Below are 24,497 nucleotides of genomic sequence, written 5' to 3' on the forward strand. Positions count from 1 at the left end.
GGTTGCCCTGACAGTAATTTATGGTAGTAGGCTATTGTACCTGGAAGGTCTGAAGCTCCTTTGTGGACAAGGGGCAAGGTGTACATGCAACAGTGGAGATTTGCTCTGGCAGAGGACAAATGCCATCTTGCTTGATCTTGAACCCCAAACAAACAAAAGTTTGAAAAAACTGAGATTTCATGAGGTTACACTGTAAGCCTGCAGAATGTAAGACAGAAACAAAATGCATAAATTTTTAAAGTAACACCTATGGAGGAAACCATGACAACAATATCATCCAGATAACTAATGCAACCTGGGACAGGCATATTCAATTGCTCTATAAATTGTTGGAAAATAACTGGGGTATGAGGCACACCAAAAAGAAGGTGCAAATATTGATAGAGGCCACAAGGAGTATTCAAAACCACAACTATCGAACTCTTCGTCCACAGGAGCATGCAGATACTCCTCGGAGGAATCAGTTTCAGAAAAGCACTAGCCATCCAATATTTTCGCCAATGGGTCCTCCTGGCATAGAAGAGGATATTTATCATGATTGACCAGGCATTGAAAGTAGTACTGAAGTCGCCAGAAATGCTGTTTCCCTGACGGCTTCTGAACTACAACCAGTGAAGATGACCATTCACTATCTACAACAATTTGAACTACCCCTAGAAATTAAAGTCTGTTCAATTCTGTTTTCACTTGATCTTTCATGGTGAAAGGAATAGGGTGCACATGACAAAGACGAGACCAAGCTGTGGATTTCAAAGAAATATGAATAGAAAAATTTGTAGCACACTCTATACCTTCTGAAAACAAGTTCAAAAACTCCTCACACAGTGTTTCCATTGAGAAGACGGTACCTGATTGGACACAAGGTGAACTGCATTGGTGATAGAAAATCTAAATGTTGAAATGCGTCCATCCCAAACAAGTTCTCAACACCAGCATCAGCAACCACTAAAAATGTCATGGAATGAACCACTGACTTATAAGAGGCAGATGCTGTAAATTGTCCCTACAGCACAATGTTCAGTTTGTTATAACTGACCTGCTTCCACATGACGGGCATCAACAGTGGCGAGCCTAAACTCACAAAAGTTTGAGAATTCAATGATTTCATTGCAGCACCTTTGTCGACCTGTAGCCAGAGCACTTTGCAAAAAACATGATAAACAACTAGGGAGAAGTCATAAGCACTGGACTCACACAGTTTCCGTCCTTGTCCCTTCCAGAGCAACCTTCAGCAAATGGCAAATGGAGACCGTGAGGCCTTTCTTTTGGCAAGCATTACAAGTAGTAGCCCAGTACTTATGGCACACTGATCATTTATGCTGGACAAAACAGAAAGGCCAAGATGAAAACAGAGAATGCCAACACTGGCGCTGTGGTGATCGCGGCTGCTTGCTCGAACCAGTCTTAGTCTGCTCGGCACTGGGCCCGCATGTTTACTACCACCGCTGCTGCTTCCTTGTGCAAGTTATCTGTTGTCCTAGTGCACACATATTGTGACACTACTGCCACATTGCCCTTTGCTTAAATTTTACCACCTGCTGCCTGAAAAAATTCAAAAGATTGTGCTATTTGCAAAACTCCTGCCAATGGGGAGTTATTCACAGAATAAAGCCTTCTGCCACACTTTCTTGCCTAGAGCTAAACAGATGACTGTGTCATGCACCAAGAGTCTGCATAAGAGTCATTATGAGCATTAGTAACAAACTGACACTTGTGGTGGTTTCAGTAGAATACAACTTATGCCACTATGACATGCGTTCATTTGTGATAGTTGAGTAATAAACTGCACATGTGATCAAAAGTAAGAGCTGACAGTTCTTGTAAAGCCACAAAGTGACACAGTAATTGATACACATTAGGTGGAATCCATGAAAGGAATAAGGCTTTGTACAAATTAAGCACACACTACACTGACACTATACTCTGTGCACTAACACTCACATGCATCAGTAGCAGGATACAACATAAATATTTCTTAAAAAGTTTTTCATTGTTGTTGTTTATTCTTCTAAAAAAACTCTGCAATATATATATTTTTAAGAAAATAAAAATACTAATGCTTGTTACAAACCTGTTATTTTATCTATACGAAATTTCGTTGCATCCCGTGTATTGTAGTCAATGGAGTAATGGACCACATTGTTAGGTGCTTCAGCATCACCATCTAAAGCCTGAAATATTTTTCAAAAGTTGTTTATAAGGATCAACTTTTTAATCAAATTCAAATGACATGTTCTACATCCGTAAAGTTCTCATAACTATAATTTTGCGGAATGAACAATGAATCTAATCTAATCTAAATGCATGAATTTTGTCAGAACACTGCACTTTGATTTACATGACACTGTCAATATGATAAACAGACGTTTCTGCCAGAAATTTTACAAAGCCAGCTCAGAAACTGGGTAATCAGGACATTTTGTCATATCTCATACAGGATCTAGAAACATTTCTTTCTGACCATGATCACAAAAAAGAACTATGAATTAAACTTGGGAAACTTCATGTAGAAACTCTATACCTTTGCATAGAGAATGAAGTGACAGTCATTTTATGGTGGAAAAGTTTTTAAAATTTATCACAGATACAAGAAGGAAACTGGAGAATTTTAGAGAAGCTAAACTAAGTTAAAAGCTTACCTAAAATCTCCTGTAATATGTTTGAATATTTAGATTATGGGTTTGCCAAAACTGGCTATCACTGTACGAAACATTGCTCATTGTTAATAAATCTCCATCATACTTAGAGTAATAAGAATACTTCTGCAGTTATTGTAGCAGATGAACATCTCCATATAACACAATTAAAAGAAAAAAAAAACAACCAGAAGCTTTTTGAAATTATCAGCTGTTCTATGGTTTTTTGAGTATTACTAGGGAATGAATGTCTTTGCCAAATAACACAAGCTCTATATCTATAATGGTAATTATTAATATATATTGCAGAAGTATTTCGACTAGCTGCAACTCTATAGGCCTAATGATGTATGTTTTGGCCCATTCCACATCACTGATGGTTTCGTCTTGATGAGACCTGCAGAACATAATGTGTGATTGAATGAATTTCCGGTGACATTGTAACTCTGTCAGAGATAGCAAAAGACTTGAAAGAGCTGTTGAGCAGAATGGACAGTGTCTTGAAAGGAAGATATAAGATGAACATCAACAAAAGAAAGACAAGGATAATAGAATGTAGTTGAATTAAATCAGATGATTCTGAGAGAATTCGATTAGGAAACAAGACTCTTAAAGTAGTAAATAGGTTTTGCCATTTGAGTAACTGTAACTGATGATGGCCAAAGTAGAGAGGATATAAAATGTAGGCTGGTAATGGCAAAATACGCGTTTCTAAAGAATGGAAATTTGTAAAAATCAAATATATTAAGTGTTAGGAAGTCTTTTCTTAAGGTATTTGTCTGGAATGTAGCCATGTGTGGAAGTGAAATATGAACAATTAGCAGTTTAGGCAAGAAGAGAATAGTAGCTTTAGAAATGTGGTGCTGCAGAAGAATGCTGAAGATTAGATGGGTAGATCATGTAACTAATGAGGAGGTACTGAACAGAATTGGAGAGACAAGAAATTTGTGTCCTATCAGTTGATAGGACACATTCTGAGACATCAAGGGATCACCAGTTTAGTAGTGAAGTGAAGTATGGGAGGTAAAAATTGTAGAAGGAGACCAAGAGACAAATACAGTTAGCAGATTCAGAAGGATGTTGGTTGCAGTAGTTATTCAGAGATGAAGAGGTCTGCACTGGATAGAGTAGCACGGAGAGCTGTATCAAACCAGTCTTTGGACTGAAGACCACAACAACAACAACAACAATAACAATAGCTGTTGCATCATGTTGTCCAAATGGTTCTTTGTGTTTATGACATTTGATGGAGCTACAACTGTTACTTGTATTCTGTTACATAGGGCATCAGTAAGCTTTGTGTAAGCCTCTTCAGAACTTTTTCATACTTTGAGGCCATTGTGATTGACTTCATATTTCTTTGTCAATTACACCCAAATTTTGTATTTTGGCCCACTGAATGAACAAATCCTTATGTCTCTTCTCTCACTTAAGAGGATAGCAGTACATGAATAATTGATTATTTACTGCTGTTTCTGTCACTTATCAAGCAAATTGCATAAATCAAGACAATATGAAGCTATTTATCTGCCAGTGTCAGTGTCAAGCCATTTAAATCCATGTCAAGAAACTGTGGTGCATCACTTTTCAATAAACCCACACATTTTTTCCACTCTTTAACACAAAAGACTTATTGTGTGGTAATAGAAAAGAAGCAAATTTTTTAATCATAAATCCATATGATTCTATTATTTTTTACTATCACTCACTTTCACTTGTGCACTTGTAGTGAAGTCACTTAGATCTTGTCGCAAGACAAATTCGTATATATCTTTCTCAAAGACTGGAGCATTGTCATTTACATCTAGGACATGAATGATAAGTGGAACATTGGCTGTGTTCCCCCTTTCATCACCATCCATATCTGTAGCCTCTACATGCAGATGAAACTCTGTAAGGAAAAATGACAGTATTATTGCAAGGCATGTATTGTGAATATTTTGACCATTTTGTCTCAGTTGCTAGTTCAGTGCCATTTATCTTTCACACAGGAATAACCAAGTTTTACAACTCAGTTTCAGTTGATAAAGATTAGTAATGGTTGTCTTTACCTAAAGTATAAACAGTATGTGTTGATCTTCTTGGGTTTGGAGCTCGATCTTCAAGCAAAGCTGCCACATTATTTTGACAGTCCACATGGTCATCATCTTGAAGTGGACTGTACAAATATTGTGTCAGTTTGACTTGAAGATCTGGTTGCAAACTTGAAGAGCATATCGAGTTATTCTATTGGGAAAGCTTATGAAGCCAGATAAACAGCATTTTTATATAAGACATTTATCTAGTGATGGCAATTCGCATACAGACAAGGCAGTAGACATGTTTGTTTAAATATTTAAACCCGTACTAAAATAGAAAAAAGTTATATTGTTTGCTGGAGCGGTATATGCTTCTATTGTGCAAGATATTGTATCAGAACCACCACAGTTTTTTCAAATATATGAAGAGAAGAGTATAGTTAAATAATAATAAAAGTAAGGAAAAAATAGGCCAAAGAAAGTAGAAAGTGTTATGTAACTGCATACAAATGTTACTCACAAAAGTAGAACATCAACAGAATAAGTAAGTCGATGTAATGCCAAAAGCTGAGAAACTAATACTTTAGTACCTCCCAATATCTTGCTAATCGAATGAGGGTGATGAAGACTGTCTTTATCTTTCTGAACATAAGACAGGGCATCTTTTACAGTATTGAAAGTTTAGTCTTTTCCAGAAGCCTTGTTCTGTTCAAGGGTTCCTTTACTTTGAGTTATAAATTCAAAATGATATGTGTCACGTTTACTGAATATGATGAATATTTCAACATTTCTCATCCGATTGGTTTCAATAACTGGTTTACATATACATGCATTATTATGATATTCTGTTATTGCTCATCAGCAAAGAAACTTGTTTGGCAAGAGATTATTTTTTGTGTCTTCTGACAAATTCATGTATTATTTTGTGTCAGTTTACCCCAAAAAATCGGTTCTTTTGTGAATAAATATAGTTTATGTTTAAATCAAACAATGGAAAGTCCAGGTTGGAATATCAACAATTATGGAAAGGATAGATTACTACTCACCATAAAGATGACATGCTGAGTTGCAAACAGGCACTTTAAGATTTTGACCAAAGCTTTCATCAAAAAGAAAAACACACACATTCACACAGGCTAGCACATACCTTACACACACACAATAGCTATCCCTGGCTGAAACTGAAATGCACTGAATGGAAGCAACAATCTGTAGTAGAGTGGGGAAGCAGGAGGGATAACATGGCAGTGGTGGGGGGAGAGAAAACAGTGCTGCCTGGCGGAGTGTGCAGGGACTACACGTGGCAGGCAAGGCTATCTGGGCTACCTGGTGCAGCATCGGAAGGCTGAGGTGGAGGGAGGGAAGGGAAAAAGGGAGAAGAAAGTAGAGGAGCAGTCCTTAGTTAACACTTCATCTACAGGTATTTCGCAATCTGTAGGTTTTCAGTGGAAAGGCATCGTGCCTTGTAAGAGATGGTGGTCTCTCTGTAGTTTCAATCCTATGCATTGTAACTCCCTTAATGCTATTGTTGGTCAGGAACTTGGAAGCACTAAACACACATGTGAGGGAGTAACTGTCGTTGGTTGCACTGTCACTAACCTGCATGGGTGTAGTAGGCACAGAAGAAAGATGGTTAAAGTGGGTAGGCAATGTCATATGCAATGATTCCTGCTGAGTAATGCAATACTGGAAGATTTCCACAGCTTTTCTTTGGGAGCAGGGTGTATTCACGCTGGCTTTTGTGTCCACTGATTCCAAATACAGCACAGCCTGGGTCAGTAACTGATCAACATATTGTAGTGCTTCGAGAATTTACGTGTAAATTCTGGAACCACTTGACCTTCAGCCACCTCGAACACGATATTTTAAAGATAAGTATGAGAAAGAGCCTATTTACTGCACAACACATGTCTATGTGTGCAGGATGGACGTTGGTCCTGGGAGGACAGGAGCTGTGTCAGACAGGCGACGCCGACAAGTGTTTGCCGCTTGCGCCATAGAAGCTGTATGTGATGTACAAGGAGTAAGAACTGAACAGAGTGAAACTTCCTGGCAGACCGAGACTCGAACTCGGGACCTTTGCCTTTCGCGGGCAAGTGCTCTACCGTCTGAGCTATCGAAGCACGACTCACGCCCGGTACTCACAGCTTTACTTCTGCCAGTATCTCGTCTCCTACCTTCCAAACTTTACAGAAGTTTTCCTGTGAACCTTGCAGAACTAGCACTCCTGAAAGAAAGGATATTGCGGAGACATGGCTTAGCCACAGCCTGGGGGAGGTTTCCAGAATGAGATTTTCACTCTGCAGCGGAGTGTGCGCTGATATGAAACTTCGTGGCAGATTAAAACTGTGTGCCCGACCGAGACTCGAACTTGGGACCTTTGCCTTTCGCGGGCAAGTGCTCTACCATCTGAGCTACCGAAGCTACGAAGCCATGTCTCCGCAATATCCTTTCTTTCAGGAGTGCTAGTTCTGCAAGGTTCACAGGAGAGCTTCTGTAAAGTTTGGAAGGTAGGAGACGAGATACTGGCAGAAGTAAAGCTGTGAGTACCGGGCGTGAGTCGTGCCAAGCCATGTCTCCGCAGTATCCTTTCTTTCAGGAGTGCTAGTTCTGCAAGGTTCACAGGAGAGCTTCTGTAAAGTTTGGAAGGTAGGAGACAAGATACTGGCATAAGTAAAGCTGTGAGTACCGGGTGTGAGTCGTGCTTCGGTAGCTCAGATGGTAGAGCACTTGCCCGCGAAAGGCAAAGGTCCCGAGTTCGAGTCTCGGTCGGGCACACAGTTTTAATCTGCCAGGAAGATTCATATCAGCGCACACTCCACTGCAGAGTGAAAATCTCATTCTGGAAACTGAACAGAGTATTTTATATATGTATAAAATATAGTTTAAAGTGATTAACTAAACAACTATTTGATCATAGTGTATAATTGTGTATTTATTATAGAATATTTCATACCCTTGTGATGTATATGGGAGGGTTTGTATTAATTTTTGGAGGGTTGGGTAGTGAAAGTACAAACTTGGCTAACACGGAACACACACCACACCTTTCAAATGACCCTCGCAAACAAGTGTGACTGATTCTTCACCATTTGATGTTCCATAGGGGTTGCTAAGATTTTCTTCGGGGACCTCAAGGGTGAAGTTGAGAATGTCCATTCTGTAGGAGATGATTTAACACCATACCTCCTCCAGCTTCTCACTCAAGTACCAGCGAGGTAGGGATCCTGAGGAAGGGGGGTGGGAAGGGTTTCCTGTCTTTGGAGCTATCTTCTTTCTCTTCTTCGATCTTAGCAACCATTTCTACTTTTTCCTTTCTGACTTCTCATTTCAGTACCTATCTATCTTTCCCTCTTTCCATATTCATTTACTTCTGTCACTGAAGTCCTTCTTATTTTCCATGGTTTTCAATAACATACAACTTATTTTATATAGGTAGGCTGAAGAATCAGGCTACACAAACACACTTACGCATACACACAAAAAATACGATTACACAAACAATGATCTTACACATCAAAAGAACTGTCAAGTGTTGTTGGGGGAAAGGAATGTGTACCCTGGGAAAGGATGCACACACTGTTGTTTATTGTGACGGTTCTGCACTGCACATACACACATTGTTGTTTATTGTGAAGGTTCTGCATTGCACATACATACATTGTTGTTTATTCTGAAGTTTCTGCATTGCACATATATAGAGGAAAATATATATACATATAAGAACCATGACGATTCAATATCATATACATATATATAAGTATAAGAACTGTGACAATTTCCAAGTACACATAAGAAGGAGGCATGAGTAAGAAAAAAGAACATAAGCCAGAGAGAAATCAATTGGGGCAATTATGAAGAAATGTCAGTCTAATAAATATTCTGATGATTTGTAGGATAGTGGGACTCTTATAACCTAAGTAAACATATTATATATTGAATGGTGTATAGAGACATAGTATATACCAAGTACATATAAGTTGAAAAGTAAGGGAGAACTCCGGGAACTAAATGAAGTATCAAGAAGTGGAGCTGAGGTGAAAAATAGATTTGTAACTTTACCAGAAAACATTTAATTATAGTGTACATAAAGATGTATACTAGGGAAATGAACCATGAGGCCTACTCATAAAGGATGAGGGGGGCGCACCCAGCATTTATTGAATATAAAAGGTAGATAGGCAGACCTAAGAAAGGCTGACCTATACTGTGCGGACAGGGGCACCAAGAAGGGGACTGACTTGTACCATAGGAAAATGGGAATAGAGAGGGGCATACCTACCAAAACAGAATGAGTGCACTCATGGGGTCAACCCATATCTAAGGCATAGGTACTGTTCAAAAAGGGGAAATGGACAGATCGTGACAGAAGTCATACATTTTATATGGATTATTCTGGTAAGTTTGAATTCTATAGACCACAAGCATTATTATGTTTTGTGAGTGTCAGAAAGAACACTTTAATTTGCCCAGAGTTCCTCCAGATTACAAACTACTATGAATAATGATACTAGTCCGTACTGAGGAAAAATAGTACAAAAAATTAGAATACAGGATGAAATATTTAAAAGTCCGTGACACCTGGAATTTATGATTGGAGCTGAATAGAAAGTTTTCACCATTTATAATTAAGAGTAATGCAGAATGAAATCATAAATAGAGGCTTATGTTCTAAAAACAAAGTAGAGCAAAGAATTAGTGGAAAGACAACAATTGGAAGCCTGCTCTACAGAATACTAGGATTTATGAAAGAAAGATAAAGAAATTGTGTATATAAATTTATGTACTAAATGATCACTTTTGAAGTGTGGATTGTTACTAGTATGATATTAATGTACATAATGGTTATGTATAAAATACCGTGTGTTCTATGGGAGGGGAATATGTAGTACTTCAAGAATTTACATGTAAATTCTGGAACCACTCGATCTTCTGCCACCTCGAACATGTGATATTTTAAAGATAAGTGTGAGAGACAGCCTATTTACTGCACAACACATGTCTGTGTGTGCAGAATGGACGTTGGTCCTGGGAGGACAGGAGCTGCGTCAGACGAGCGACGCCGACAAGTGTTTGCCGCTCATGCCATAGAAGATGTATGTGATGTACAAGGAGCAAGCACGCATTATTCTTTGATGGTGTAATGACTGTAATTGTTATGAACAATTGAAACATTTTTTGTCTAGAGACTCTTTCTTAATCTTGGTGTTGGACTTGCGAGAAGCAAGTCCTGTTTTTGAATTTCTGCTCGTTATGAAACCGCCAACAATGTAATTATATTTAATAGTATCTAACGGGTATCATCGTAGTTGACTTGCAAGAATTTGTATGTTTATGTGAAACTTGTGGAGATGAAAATATACCTGAACTTAACTGAAAGTATGAGGATACAAAGTTATTTCTTATGATCTGAAAGTATGAGTTGTCCATTGCACTTCACATAGTTAGACCGGGAATTGTCTGCTAGGCATGCTCGATGTAAAACTGACTGGGTACGGCCCGTGCTGCCTGAGTTGTTGTTGTTCTGGCGGCAGAGGGCGCAGCCGAATTCTCACGTGCCCTCTGGTGGACAGGACTTTACAAGTGGCAACTACTGTCCGTGATGCGCCATGCCGATGTGCCCCTCCCACGATCTTTCTGGTCGCTACTGCACTCCTCCTCCTTCGCGGGGTGAAGCCACTGTGATACACTGCGTCAGAAGGTGGAGCGTCATGAAGTAGCGATGACCTCCATGTCCATTGGAATGCTGGAGTCGGGGGGATCTGCCAATCCTTGAGCCGGAACCTTCAAATACGGTTGGAAGTGACCAACACGAAGAGGCCCCCATCGTCCCACCACCGGAGCCTGGGGCAGAATGGGCAACAAGCTTTTGAACTCTGGATCCCGTTCCACCTCGGGAGGGGCAAGGCCCAGTGGTGGGGACGATGGGGAAGACACGACCACAGGTGAACCAGCCTCCTGAAAAACCAGGCCTGCAAGTGGGGCCGGCTCACGCTGGGGCATCTCTAATGATGACGATGCCGGTGCTGGAGCTACTGGGGGTCGCCAAGGCTGAGAACCATCGCTGTGTGGCGGAGTCATAGGTGGGAGTGGCAGCAGCATCCCCTGAGAAAACAACACGGGTGCCGGCAATGGGGAAGCCAGTGCCTGAGGGGTCGGAGGGTGGGTGCCCGAACGTGGACGTAGCTAGATTTTGGTGACAACATACCTCCCGGTCCCCCGTCTGCAAGGTATAGAGCCGGCAGCCATTGCGGTGCAGGACCACCACCGGTATCCAATGTGGATTGCAACCAAACCCACGTGCCCAGACCAACATACCCGGTGGAAAACCAGGTACCCCGTTTTGCGAAGACTGGCGAGGACCAGGCCGGAGGAGGTGCAGCAGAGTCCTAGGTTGGCGCCCGTGGAGGAGCTCTGCGGGGCTGCGTTCTCCCATCGGTGTGGTCCGGTATGCCATCAGGAAAAATGTCAACGCCTCTTCTGCAGGAAATTTGTGCACATACTTTTTCATCTGCGTCTTAAATGTGCACACCATGCTCTCGGTTTCCCCATTCGATTGTGGATGAAAGGGGGGAGAGCAAACGTGCTGAATACCGAAGCGCTTACAAAAATCCTGGAAGGTCTGCGAAATAAACTGACATCCATTGTCCGATACCAGGGTGACTGGCAGACCTTCCACAGAGAAGATTTTTGCGAGTGCCTGGATTGCAACTTCTGAAGTGGTTGAGGAACAGCAAACCACATATGGGAATTGGGAATAAGCATCAATGGCAATGAGCCAAAAGCCATTGATAAACGGGCCCACAAAATCTATGTGAACACGTTCCCATGCCTGGGTTGCAGGTGGCCATGAAGAGAGCACTGACCTGGGAGATGCCTGTTGGCTCGCCCACTGGGAACAGGCAGCCGCCAAGTGCTCAATTTCTCTGTCATCACCGGGCCAGTATGCATGTCTGCGAGCCAAGGTTTTAGTGTCCCTCATGTAATAACGTGAGGACCTCCCTTTGCAAACTTGCAGGAACAACCACGCGAGGAGCTGTATCATCGGTAGCCAGAAGGAGAACTCCTTCCAAGACTGAGAGGCGGTCTCATAGAACAAAATAATTACAAAGAGGGTCCAAGGCCCGACCTGGAGGTCAGGATGACCACCCCTGCTGAACGAGGCGAACTACTTGCCAGAGAACTGGGTCAGCTGCCGTTTCCCTGGCGACTCTAGAACTTGTGATCGGGAAGCCATCAACCGCTTGGCGGGACGCCACATCCAAATGAAAACACACAATCTCCTCCCGATTGAACTTAGGATCCGAGCCCACCGGAAGACAGGAAAGAGCATCGGCATTGGCATGCTGTCTGGTAGGGTGAAAATGAATGTCATAATGGTACTTAGAGAGGAACAAGGCCCAGTGCTGCAGTCTGTGGGCCGCCCTATCCGGAGTCTGAGGCAGGGCCAAATAACGATATTAATGGCTTATGGTCAGTGATTAACTGAAACTTCATGCCATACAAGAAAGGGTGAAACTTGGTAACAGCATAGACAATCGCCAACACCTCTTTTTCCTCATGGGAGTAATGGGCCCGCGTGGGACTAAGAGTTTTAGACGCAAATGCCAGTGACTGCTCGGAGCAATCCGTGTTGCGATGATCCAGGACCATCCCCACCCCATACTGTGTAGCATCTGTAGCCAGGACCAATGGCTTATTGGAGTCAAAAGTAGCCAAACAAGGCGCTGACATGAGGAGGCCCTTCAACGAGGTGAACGCTCGCTCGCATGCAGGCGACCAATCAAAAAAAAAAAATGGTTCAAGTGGCTCTGAGCACTTGCGATTTAACTTCTGAGGTCATCAGTCGCCTAGAACTTAGAACTAATTAAACCTAACTAACCTAAGGACATCACACACATCCACACCTGAGGCAGGATTCGAACCTGCAACCGTAGCAGTCGCTCGGTTCCAGACTGTAGCGCCTAGAACTGCACAGCCACTCTGGCCGGTGACCAATCAAAAGGAACACCCTTGTGGAGAAGGCAGTACAGAGGGCGGGCTATGGTGGAAGCCCTGGGAATGAACCAGTGGTAATAGGCAATCTTGCCTAAAAAAAAAAGCTTGTAACTCCTTCAGCGAAGCAGGCTGCAGAAGGTCGACGATACCTTGGACCAAACTTTCTAGTGGCTGGACGCCGTGCCGAGAGATGGTGTAGCCCACATATTCAATGGACGGTTGGAAGAAGTTCGACTTACGCAGGTTGCAACGCAGGCCCACGGACCTGAATTTGAGAAAGAGGGTTCGAAGGTTGTGCAAGTGTTCCTTCATGCTGCGGCCTGTGACAATTATGTCATCCAGGTAATCAATTCAATGAGGGATTGTCGATGTGACATGCTCAAGATAACGCTGAAATATCGACGGGGCACTGGATATTCCGAAGGCCAACCGCTGGTATTGGTAATGGCAAAACGGGGTGTTGATGACCGCCAGCCGTTTGGAGTCCTCATCAAGTGATATCTGATGATAAGCCTCCGAAAGATCGATTTTCGAAAAATATTGGCCTCCCACCACGTCGGAGAACAATTCATCAGAATGAGGCAAGGGATAGGTGTCCACCACCAATTGGGAATTAATGGGTGGCCTTGAAATCGCCACGAAGATGTAATTTTCCTGAGGGTTTCCTGACAATAATGAGGGGCAAAGCCCACTCACTAGAAGAAATTGGAAGAACGACCCCGAGGACTGTCAGCTGGTCTAGCTCTGCTCTAACCCGAGGGCGGAGAGCCAAGGGGATCTGCCTCGCATGTAGAAAACGCGGGCAAGCCGACGCCTTCAATGTTAAGTGAGCTTCAAAGTCTGAAACATGCCCCAGACCCTCCTCAAAGATATCCTTAAAGTCAGAGGTCAAAGATTCCAATGATTGATAGGGAACGCCTTCGGAGACCAACTGTATGGTGTCTGCGAAAGAAAAACTGAAAGCTTGAAAGGCATCCAATCCAAAAAGGTTAGTGGAGCTCGCATCACTGCCAGCAATAAAAATAAGAGGCCGAGTGACTGATTTTTAAGTAACGCCGGTAGTGAATTGACCCAGTAGGGGAATGAACCGTTCACCTTAACCGCAGAGACGCCGGTAAACTGGCACCGATGGGGGCGACCCAAGGTCGGAGTAAGTTTGTGCATTCAACAAGGAAACTGCCGCGCCCGTATCTACTTGCAGTTGTAGTCTGCGCGACCGAACCAACACCTCGATAAAGAGTTTGTGTGCCGATGCGTCGGGAGCCTGGCCCGATGAAACTTCCTGAATGTCAACATCCATGTCCTCTGTACCTGCTTCCTTCAATTCTTTTGAGGCTGAGCGGCAAACTTGAGCAATGTGTCCTTTTTTATTACATTTGCGACAAACGGCCCAACACTGGGGGCACTCTGACTGATCATAATGTATATAGCATGATGCACAGGACAGTAATAGGGGCTGGTGGCCGGAACTCTGTTTACGCGCCATGCGGGAGCGACCATAACGGCTGGATTGTACTGCTCGCACGTCATCCACCCCGGATGCAGTGGCCCCGTCGCACCGCCCTGAACCGCCGTGACGTCGCACCACGCTTCCAACTGTTGACCTGCGGCGTGAGAGACTCCATACGAGTGAGCAATGGACAGGACTTCCTCAAGGGGATGGTCTTCCAACTGCAGGGCCCGTTGCCGGACCTCCCTATCAGGAGCCAAACAAACAATGATGTCTCGCACTATAACGTGGGCATACGACTCTCGCGACTGCTCCGTGACAAAATGACACTTGCAACTAAGACCGTGCAGGGTAGCGGCCCACGCCCGGTAAGACTGATGGGGCTGTTTCTTGCAAGCATTATTTCTTTGGAGAAAAAGTTGTGAACATCGATGCAGCCACATATCCAGAGAAGAGGATCGACTAAACACTTCAAGTAAGTCAACTGTAGTAAGAGAAGTGTGAAGTTGACAATCCAGTTTTGCACCGCTCCTCTTGTCGCCGAAACTGTTAAAATACCTTTACTCTTTGTCATTCCCAAGATTATTGGTGCAGTTCTGTACTTTAATTTGTAGGTCCTCCATGTTATGCCAGATGTCTTTGAGGCTGAAGTCCTGTAATGGTGGCTCTCAAAAATGGTGGCAGATGGTTTCAAAGAAGAAAGCTCACATTTAGCTTCCACCAGCTGCTTGTGTCACCAACACAGTTTGTACTGTACTAAGGAAGTTTCTTCTTGCAACATGAGACATTCCTTTCTCATGTTTCTGTACAATTTATTGGTTGCTGCTAGTTGATCTTCAAGTGAAAGGTGTAATTGGTGAAGCTTGCACACTGGGGTTTTCAGTGCATCTGCACATTTTGGAACAGCCTGCATTGAAGGTCCCAGTTGTATCCTAAATGCTAATGCCCAGTGATCTTCAGAAGAATGCTCCTTCTTGTAAGTCTGGACACAAATGAAAGTTATGGAGAAAACCTTCTCCTGATGGGACTTCATACACATCTACTTGCATAAACATCCTGGTGAAATTCTAGCTGTTGCCAAAGTCATTATTGTGTAAGTAGATCCATACATGTCAATAATTGACCCATTCATCATCTTTGGGACACAAGGTGAGATATCTGCAGCATAAGGAAGAGTAGCTGTGCTCGGGATCTTGCTGCTCTTGGAACTCAAGTTGACCAAAATGATGGTTAGTAATACAATCACCATGGCGGATAGTGGAAACAAATTGGCTTTATTCACCTGGTTGAATTTTTGGCTTATTTTGGCAATGTCGTGACCTCTGATGCCTAGTGAAGATCATGGGTGGCATTTGGGTGCTTGCAAGGAGGTGAACACTTACACATGGTAGTGCCATAGTGTGCATGAAACCAGCACCAATGCACAATCTGTTGGCTGCTGTACATACCCTGGGAGGTGAGCGGTGCTAGGTAGTTTTCTGTTGTCAGCTGAGTGGAGTGCATCTCAATCACCAGAAGGTGTTGCCAATGGTGGCAGTGTTTACTTCTTCATATGCACTAGGACCTGTTCAGTTGTTGCCTGCTAAAGGGAAGGCCAAGATGGCTGTCATCATTCCAGGTGTGTCATGTTGTGAAGTGTTGGGCACAGTTACCTCTGCTCAGTAGCCACCTGCACATCAATGCACAACGAGGCTGCCGAGTACAGCACAACATGGCTGCCAAAAACACATACTGCTGGTGGCTGCTGGGTAGTGAGGGCATCAGTCTTGCAATGCGAAAACATGATCTGCTAACCGTAACTTAACTTAGTGTGCGAGCTCTTTGTTACATATTAAAGAAGCTGGAATCTTGTGAGACAATTTGCTTATCCACGTGGCTCACAGTGTATTGCCAGGCTTTAATACAAGGTTCACTAAAGTTCTTAGGGTGTAAAGTTCTTAGGGTGCCTGTCTGTTTAATTGTTCTGAGAAAATAGCCTGTTAAATTTGCCACTTGACTGATCTGCACAATGCTGCCCTGGCTGCCTCAAACTTATTAAAAGGAGGTGGTGATAGGATAACATCACTGACGGTAGCAGCATGCTCACCTATCTGACACAGTAATGTGGAATATTTTGCTGTCTCATCAAAAATGTTGTAAGTAGTGATGATTGATTCAATGATAGCAAACCTAGTTTGTGGCTGATCTGATAGAAACTAAGGCAGTTATGATAGCACACACTATACAGCCAGAAACACTGCAGGGAAAATGTCCATATGGCACTAATGTATTCAATCCAAGGATATGGTCAGATGTGACACCTTTGAATGGCTATGACGCAGTATAAAAAACAGAGATTTTATGGTGTGGCTTGGCTTACCAAGCTCTACTGATGGGTAAGAATAGATTCATCACCTCAAAAACTGATACAGAAGTACACAGTATCCATTTGTTACATTTTATATATGTAGCATTCAAAATGTCTGTTGGGCGCATGTGGCATCAGTGTCATACGTTTAAGATATTTAAGATAAGTCTAAATTATATGTTTGTGTCTCCATAGAGAGAAACCAAAATGGGTTTCATTTCCTCATACAAATCAGCAGTGATTGGAACACCTACAACTAGGCTCTTTGGCTCATCCTACAAGTACTTGCAAGAGAAGACGTATTTGTCCATAGTAGAAATTGAATGATTTCTGTCTCTAGAAGACTGAAAATCCTCCCAAAAACTAAACTAATTCTCTGTTTCTCCTGAGACTAGCTCTAATCTGATGGCTGGAAGTTGTCACAGGTACAGGAGCTGCTGTTGCAACTGAAACTGGCATAAGTGTCAAGTTTGTGACCAGTGAGGACAAACTAACTGAAATCTTTCTTGTTGCCTTCAGAATTGTTTTCCTGCTGATATCAACATGTTCTTAGCACTTCATAACATCAGTGTCATAGCCCATGTCAGAAAGCAGATTCTACATTGCATTGTCGACCACTTCTGTCAGTCTTGTCTGATAGCATTCATAGTTGGTATTTTTGCTTGAAGTTTCCTTCATCAGTTACTGTACTGAACCATGTTACTAGCATTATCTCAGTCTTTAGTTTCCTTTTCAAATTTTGCCACTGTATTTCTTTATTTGTCTCAGCTGTGGAGCATTTAACTGTTACTGCATATGAATAATCAAAGAATGTAGTAATAAGAACTGTCAATAGATAGTACTATCTCACATTACTGTTCATGGGAATAGTCAAAGATTGTAGTAGTATAAACAAACTGCAGATAGCACTGCCTATGTTTCCTATATCTATATCCTTAAACCGTCTGTTTCTATTGTTAATATTTCACAGTATAAACACAAGTGCCCCCATGAACATGGACCTTGCCGTTGGTGGGGAGGCTTGCGTGCCTCAGCGATACAGATGGCCGTACCGTAGGTGCAACCACAACGGAAGGGTATCTGTTGAGAGGCCAGACAAACATGTGGTTCCTGAAGAGGGGCAGCAGCCTTTTCAGTAGTTGCAGGGGCAATAGTCTGGATGATTAACTGATCTGGCCTTGTAACATTAACCAAAACGGCCTTGCTGTGCTGGTACTGCGAACGGCTGAAAGCAAGGGGAAACTACAGCCATAATTTCTCCCAAGGACATGCAGCTTTTTGTGCGATTAAATGATGATGGCGTCCTCTTGGGTAAAATATTCCGGAGGTAAAATAGTCCCCCATTCGGATCTCCGGGTGGGGACTACTCAAGAGGACGTCGTTATCAGGAGAAAGAAAACTGGCATTCTACGGATCGGAGCGTGTAATGTCAGATCCCTTAATCGGGCAGGTAGGTTAGAAAATTTAAAAAGGGAAATGGATAGGTTGAAGTTAGATATAGTGGGAATTAGTGAAGTTCGGTGGCAGGAGGAACAAGACTTTTGGTCAGGTGATTACAGGGTTATAAATACAAAATCAAATAGGGGTAATGCAGGAGTAGGTTTAATAATGAATAAAAAAATAGGAGTGCGGGTTAGCTACTACATACAGCATAGTGAACGCATTATTGTGGCCAAGATAGACACAAAGCCCATCCCTACTACAGTAGTACAAGTTTATATGCCAACTAGCTCTGCAGATGATGAAGAAATTGATGAAATGTATGACGAGATAAAAGAAATTATTCAGGTAGTGAAGGGATACGAAAATTTAATAGTCATGAGTGACTGGAATTCATCAGTAGGAAAAGGGAGAGAAGGAAACATAGTAGGTGAATATGGATTGGGGGGAAGAAATGAAAGAGGAAGCCGCCTTGTAGAATTTTGCACAGAGCATAACTTAATCATACCTAACACTTGGTTCAAGAATCATGAAAGAAGGTTGTATACCTGGAAGAATCCTGGAGATACTAAAAGGTATCAGAGAGATTACATAATGGTAAGACAGAGCTTTAGGAACCAGGTTTTAAATTGTAAGACATTTCCAGGGGCAGATGTGGATTCTGACCACAATCTATTAGTTATGAACTGCAGATTGAAACTGAAGAAACTGCAAAAAGGCAGGTATTTAAGGAGATGGGACCTGGATAAACTGACTAAACCAGAGGTTGTACAGAGTTTCAGGGAGAGCATAAGCGAACAATTGACAGGAATGGGGGAAAGAAATACAGTAGAAGAAGAATGGGTAGCTCTGAGGGATGAAGTAGTGAAGGCAGCAGAGGATCAAGTAGGTAAAAAGACAAGGGCTAATAGAAATCCTTGGGTAACAGAAGAAATATTGAATTTAATTGATGAAAGGAGAAAATATAAAAATGCAGTAAATGAAGCAGGCAAAAAGGAATAGAAACGTCTCAAAAATGAGATCGACAGGAAGTGCAAAATGGCTAAGCAGGGATGGCTAGAGGACAAATGTAAGGATGTAGAGTCTTGTCTCACTAGGGGTGAGATAGATACTGCCTACAGAAAAATTAGAGAGACCTTTGGAGAGAAGAGAACCGCTTGTATGAATATCAAGAGCTCAGATGGCAACCCAGTTCTAAGCGAAGAAGGGAAGGCAGAAAGGTGGAAGGAGTATATAGAGGGTTTAGACAAGGGCGATGTACTTGAGGACAATATTATGGAAATGGAAGAGGATGTAGATGAAGATGAAATGGGAGATAAGATACTGCGTGAAGAGTTTGACAGAGCACTGAAAGACCTGAGTCGAAACAAGGCACCGGGAGTAGACAACATTCCATTAGAACTACTGACGGCCTTGGGAGAGCCAGTCATGACAAAACTCTACCATCTGTGAGCAAGATGTATGAGACAGGCGAAATACCCACAGACTTCAAGAAGAATATAATAATTCCAATCCCAAAGAAAGCAGGTGTTGACAGATGTGAAAATTACTGAACTATCACTTTAATAGTCACAGCTGCAATATACTAACGCGAATTCTTTACAGACGAATGGAAAAACTGGTAGAAGCGGACCTCGGGGAAGATCAGTTTGGATTCCGTAGAAATGTTGGAACACGTGAGGCAATACTAACCTTACGACTTATCTTAGAAGAAAGATTAAGGAAAGGCAAACCTACGTTTCTAGCATTTGTAGACTTAGAGAAAGCTTTTGACAACGCTAACTGGAATATTCTCTTTCACATTCTGAAGGTGGCAGGGGTAAAATACAGGGAGTGAAAGGCTATTTACAATTTGTACAGAAACCAGATGGCAGTTATAAGAGTCGAGGGGCATGAAAGGGAAGCAGTGGTTGGGAAAGGTGTGAGACAGGGTTGTAGCCTCTCCCCGATGTTATTCAATCTGTATATTGAGCAAGCAGTAAAGGAAACAAAAGAAAAATTCGGAGTAGGTATTAAAATTCATGGAGAAGAAGTAAAAACTTTGAGGTTCGCCGATGACATTGTAATTCTGTCAGAGACAGCAAAGGACTTGGAAGAGCAGTTGAACGGAATGGACAGTGTCTTGAAAGGAGGATATAAGATGAACATCAACAAAAGCAAAACGAGGATAATGGAATGTAGTCAAATTAAATCGGGTGATGCTGAGGGGATTAGATTAGGAAATGAGACACTTAAAGTAGTAAAGGAGTTTTGCTATTTAGGGAGTAAAATAACTGATGATAGTCGAAGTAGAGAGGATATAAAATGTAGACTGGCAATGGCAAGGAAATCGTTTCTGAAGAAGAGAAATTTGTTAATATCGAGTATAGATTTAAGTGTCAGGAAGTCGTTTCTGAAAGTATTTGTATGGAGTGTAGCCATGTATGGAAGTGAAACATGGACGATAACCAGTTTGGACAAGAAGAGAATAGAAGCTTTCGAAATGTGGTGCTACAGAAGAATGCTGAAGATAAGGTGGGTAGATCACGTAACTAATGAGGAAGTATTGAATAGGATTGGGGAGAAGAGAAGTTTGTGGCACAACTTGACTAGAAGGGATCGGTTGGTAGGACATGTTTTGAGGCATCAAGGGATCACAAATTTAGCATTGGAGGGCAGCGTGGAGGGTAAAAATCGTAGAGGGAGACCAAGAGATGAATACGCTAAGCAGATTCAGAAGGATGTAGGTTGCAGTAGGTACTGGAAGATGAAGAAGCTTGCACAGGATAGAGTAGCATGGAGAGCTGCATCAAACCAGTCTCAGGACTGAAGACCACAACAACAACAACAAACACAAGTGCAAGAAACCACAGATGGCACTACTTGTGTTTCAAAGTTTTATATCCATAAACTGTCTGTTTCTATTACTGATATTTCAAAGTAGCAACAGAAGAGTGTACTCTGCCCATGTATGAACTTTAAAATACGTACAAACTTTATTCAAAATGCATGTGCTAGAACAATGAAGCATACTATTTAAATGCTGTGCGTATATGACTGCACGCTACACGGTTACATGCTGTCCCCGTGTATACCTCAGTTGGAGGATGTGAAGGAAGCAGATGCCTTTTTTGCCTTAAGTTACATTCCCACTCCATCATGTCAGAGGTTCCTGGGTTTTGGCAAGAACACAACCTTATCCCATCAATACATTAACATCCTTTGTTGAAATAACAATTGAATTTCAATCACAGAGTTGCTCGTAACCCAGTAAATATGCTGGGCTGTTTTTGCAGATTAGAACACCATATGTTGATGTGAATCATCCTTTTATTTGACTGCTAATCACATTAACAATTGGTTTATTATTCCACATTATCTTGAAAAATGATATTATATTGCAGCCAGACGGTCACATTTGAATGGACCACACATTTTCCACCAAACAGCTTCTAACAATCACACTATGATACGCTTGAAAATGGACTGCAAGAGTTGCTACAAAGGAGTGCTAACTCGCGTGCTTTTCCCCAAGAATGAAAGAAGTAGAACTGCTTGCAAATATAAAAATGCTAACTGAGAACAAGTACTGTGCGCAATAAAAATATGAACTCGCATGACACTGTGGAATGCAAATAATGAACTGAACTTCTGGCATGTATTTACTGATATTTATTATTATTTGAGTGACTTAAATGATGGCAAATTACTTTATGTTTGAAAATAATTTCTTTTTAGAATTATTTTCTCTATTTCTGAGATGAAATTTCAGGGTGACTTGTCTTTCTTGGATTTCATGTTTTCGAATTTTACCATACAAAACATTCTTGTTAACATCAAACTGTAATAGCTGTAAAGTACTTTATTTATCAAATTCTTCCACAAAACCATGTATCACATATTTTCAGACTGATGTGGCATTTAATACTTCAAAAGAAAAAATGAGAATATTATGAAAAGGGTAAATTGCTACTCACCATTCTCAATAGAAAAAAATTGTATCGAAAGATTAATTTTGTTTACTGAGCTCAAATATTTGTGGTTTATAAGCACTGTGCTATGTTACCTTGAAGCTCCACACAGTTTAAATTTGGGCTCATTTGCCTTTATCATGTTTTGCATAGAGTTGATGTTGCTTTAAAGGTTATTTACCTATTTATTACAATGCATTTTCTGTCCCACAATAATAAACACATATAAGGAATGAGTATTAAGAATAGTCATACACGAAGAAAAAAGAAGAGAGAGGTTGAAGTTCTATGAAGTCAACTCTCCCTGGGGTTTGGCACTATTAGCTGCTTGTTACAGCCGAGAAGTCATGAGAGAACTACTCTGTGGCTCTGTGATGGCATCGATTGCCGAAATTGATATCAACCACCAATCAACATTAGAAACAATGAACAAGTGTTGTCTCTCAAGTTTTCTCTTTACTACTGAGTGTGTAATCATGTCAATAAAGTGCATAATTTGTGGCAATTTGAAAGATTATTGCACATACTCACCACTTCGGTATTCTCACATTGGTGACCCATGACTACAGTATGTTTACCACAAACCTGGTGAACAAACAGGACTGCTGCCCACCAAGACAATGGATATTGTGGATCATCAGAGGTTATTAGAGCCTTTCACCAGTTTTGAGTATGTTTGCCATGGACTGCACAGTGTAACAAACTACATGCAACCACTAAAGTCCAAAAATGCTATTAAAAGTAACCATCACCGTCCTCCCATTTGTGCAAGCTGGTTACACGTGGCAACATTCAACACAGCTTTCCACAGATCTGATTGAATCATCTCTGACAATGGAACAACAGGAACTGTTAGCCATCTATGCTATAGGGCCTACACTACATCCCAATGTATGAGTGCAAAACCACTTCCTCATTCTTCCCAACCTGTCAAATGATCACAGCCAAAATTTTGCACACATTTCCTGAAAGTATAGTATTATTTGTGCCAGGAGAGAAAAGATCATTGAAAGCTGTATCACAAAGCTAATGGAGTCTTTGAATGATCACCCACAAAATTCGAGGTAGTAACACTTCAGACACATATCCACAGTTCCCAAACTACAAGTGAATGCAAAAAGAGAGAAGCCTAGCACAAAGAGATAAACGGTCAGTCATAATACTACATGTTCTGTGACACTTGTCTCAATGGGGCACAAGATTGTTCAATTGAATACAGAATTGACAAGTTAAAAGCCTACATCAATGTTTTCTGTGTCCAAAAGGAGGGCACCATATCAAGGACTGCAGAAAAAAAAGCCTGTTCTAGATGCAAGGTGTTCCAAAATGTATCTATCTGCAATGAAGAATAATGAGTCTTAGTGGGGAAGATTGATGTTCAACTGCCTCTCTTCATGTCTGAAATGTGTACACTGTTTACCCAACTATGGAATCCAATGCATCTTCATCACCACATAAATAGTTAACAGTGTGCTATCACAAGTCTTCTCCCACCAACCATTAACTGTTGAAGGATTTGAGTCACTATATCCCAAGGTCCACAAATTACTGATTTGATCACTTCAAACTGACAGGACTTTGGACAAATAACCAACTGTCTTTCTGTGCCTTTGATAGAAGGAACATGTACTCATCACTTCCAGCTGTCCTACAAGATATTATCATCTGGAAGCTACAATGTGCTGATGCCAAGGATGACAATTGTCAGTAATCTTTTCAGAGTCTTATAGGTGAAGACCAATACTGGAAAATAGTACAGGACATCACATCAATACATCTTCCTGATTCTGCATTCTCCTTCCTAAGATTTGGTTGGATTTTGAGTGGCCAGAGGTCTGGTACCATTGTCAAGTGTGTTACTGAGAACCATGTATACTTCAATGAAGTGAATGTAATTGGACAGATAAAAAAATCTGCTCAGCAAGCAGCGGCAGTACAACACACATATGAAAAAAAGGTTTTACCTACGCAAGCTTTTGGAGTCAGTGACTCCTTCTTCTGGTAAAAGGGTTGAAGGGGAAGGAAGAGGGGTGAAGGAAAAGGAACTTGAAAGGTTTAGGAAAAGGGGTAGAGTTCAGAAAAGCCACCCAGAACCCCAGGTCAGGGGAGATTTACTGGACAGGATGAGAAAGAAAGACAGATTGTTGGGGACTGCACTCGTTTATAGTCCCCAACAGTCAGTCTTTCTTTCTCATCCTGTCTGGTAAGTCTCCTCTGTCCCAGGATTCTGGGTGACTTTTCTGAACTCTCTTTTCCTAAACCTCTCGAGATCCTTTCACTTCACCCCTCCTCCTTCCCCTTCAACCTTTCTGCCAGAAGAAGAAGCTGCTGGCTCCAAAAGCTGGCATAAGTAAAACCTTTTTTCATTTGTGTGTTTTCCTGCTGCTGCATAGTGAGTAGATTTTTTTTCTGTCCAGTTACATTATATTGTCAATAATTGATTATTTTAGTTGTTATATCAATGCAGAGTTTGTGCCATTAGATAAGGATATGTGTCGCTTCTGGGACTTATAAATTAGGAGAAGGAAAGATCAACATGAGTGATCAATGTCACTGAATCATGCCGACATTTTGCAAGAATTCTATGGTATCTTCCCAATGGGGACAGACAAAGGGTAGAGTAGTTTCATTACTAAGAATGAAAGATGTGATTCCTTG

At 41.7% G+C, this 24,497-nt stretch overlaps 1 protein-coding gene across 1 annotated transcript in view; it reads right to left on the reverse strand.

Annotated features, from left to right (window-relative positions):
* The window catches only part of LOC126455440 (cadherin-86C-like), a 290,066-nt gene that overhangs the window by 70,505 nt on the left and 195,064 nt on the right, over nt 1-24,497 (reverse strand). Inside the window, exons 13-14 of the mRNA XM_050091193.1 lie at nt 4,346-4,527; nt 2,072-2,171 (exon numbers count right to left, since the gene is read on the reverse strand). Of these exons, the coding sequence (XP_049947150.1) occupies nt 2,072-2,171; nt 4,346-4,527 (282 nt within the window). The remainder of the gene's footprint in view (nt 1-2,071; nt 2,172-4,345; nt 4,528-24,497) is intronic.

The sequence above is a fragment of the Schistocerca serialis genome, chromosome 1 (genome assembly GCF_023864345.2).
Source record: "Schistocerca serialis cubense isolate TAMUIC-IGC-003099 chromosome 1, iqSchSeri2.2, whole genome shotgun sequence".
Taxonomy (NCBI): Eukaryota; Metazoa; Arthropoda; class Insecta; order Orthoptera; family Acrididae; genus Schistocerca; species Schistocerca serialis.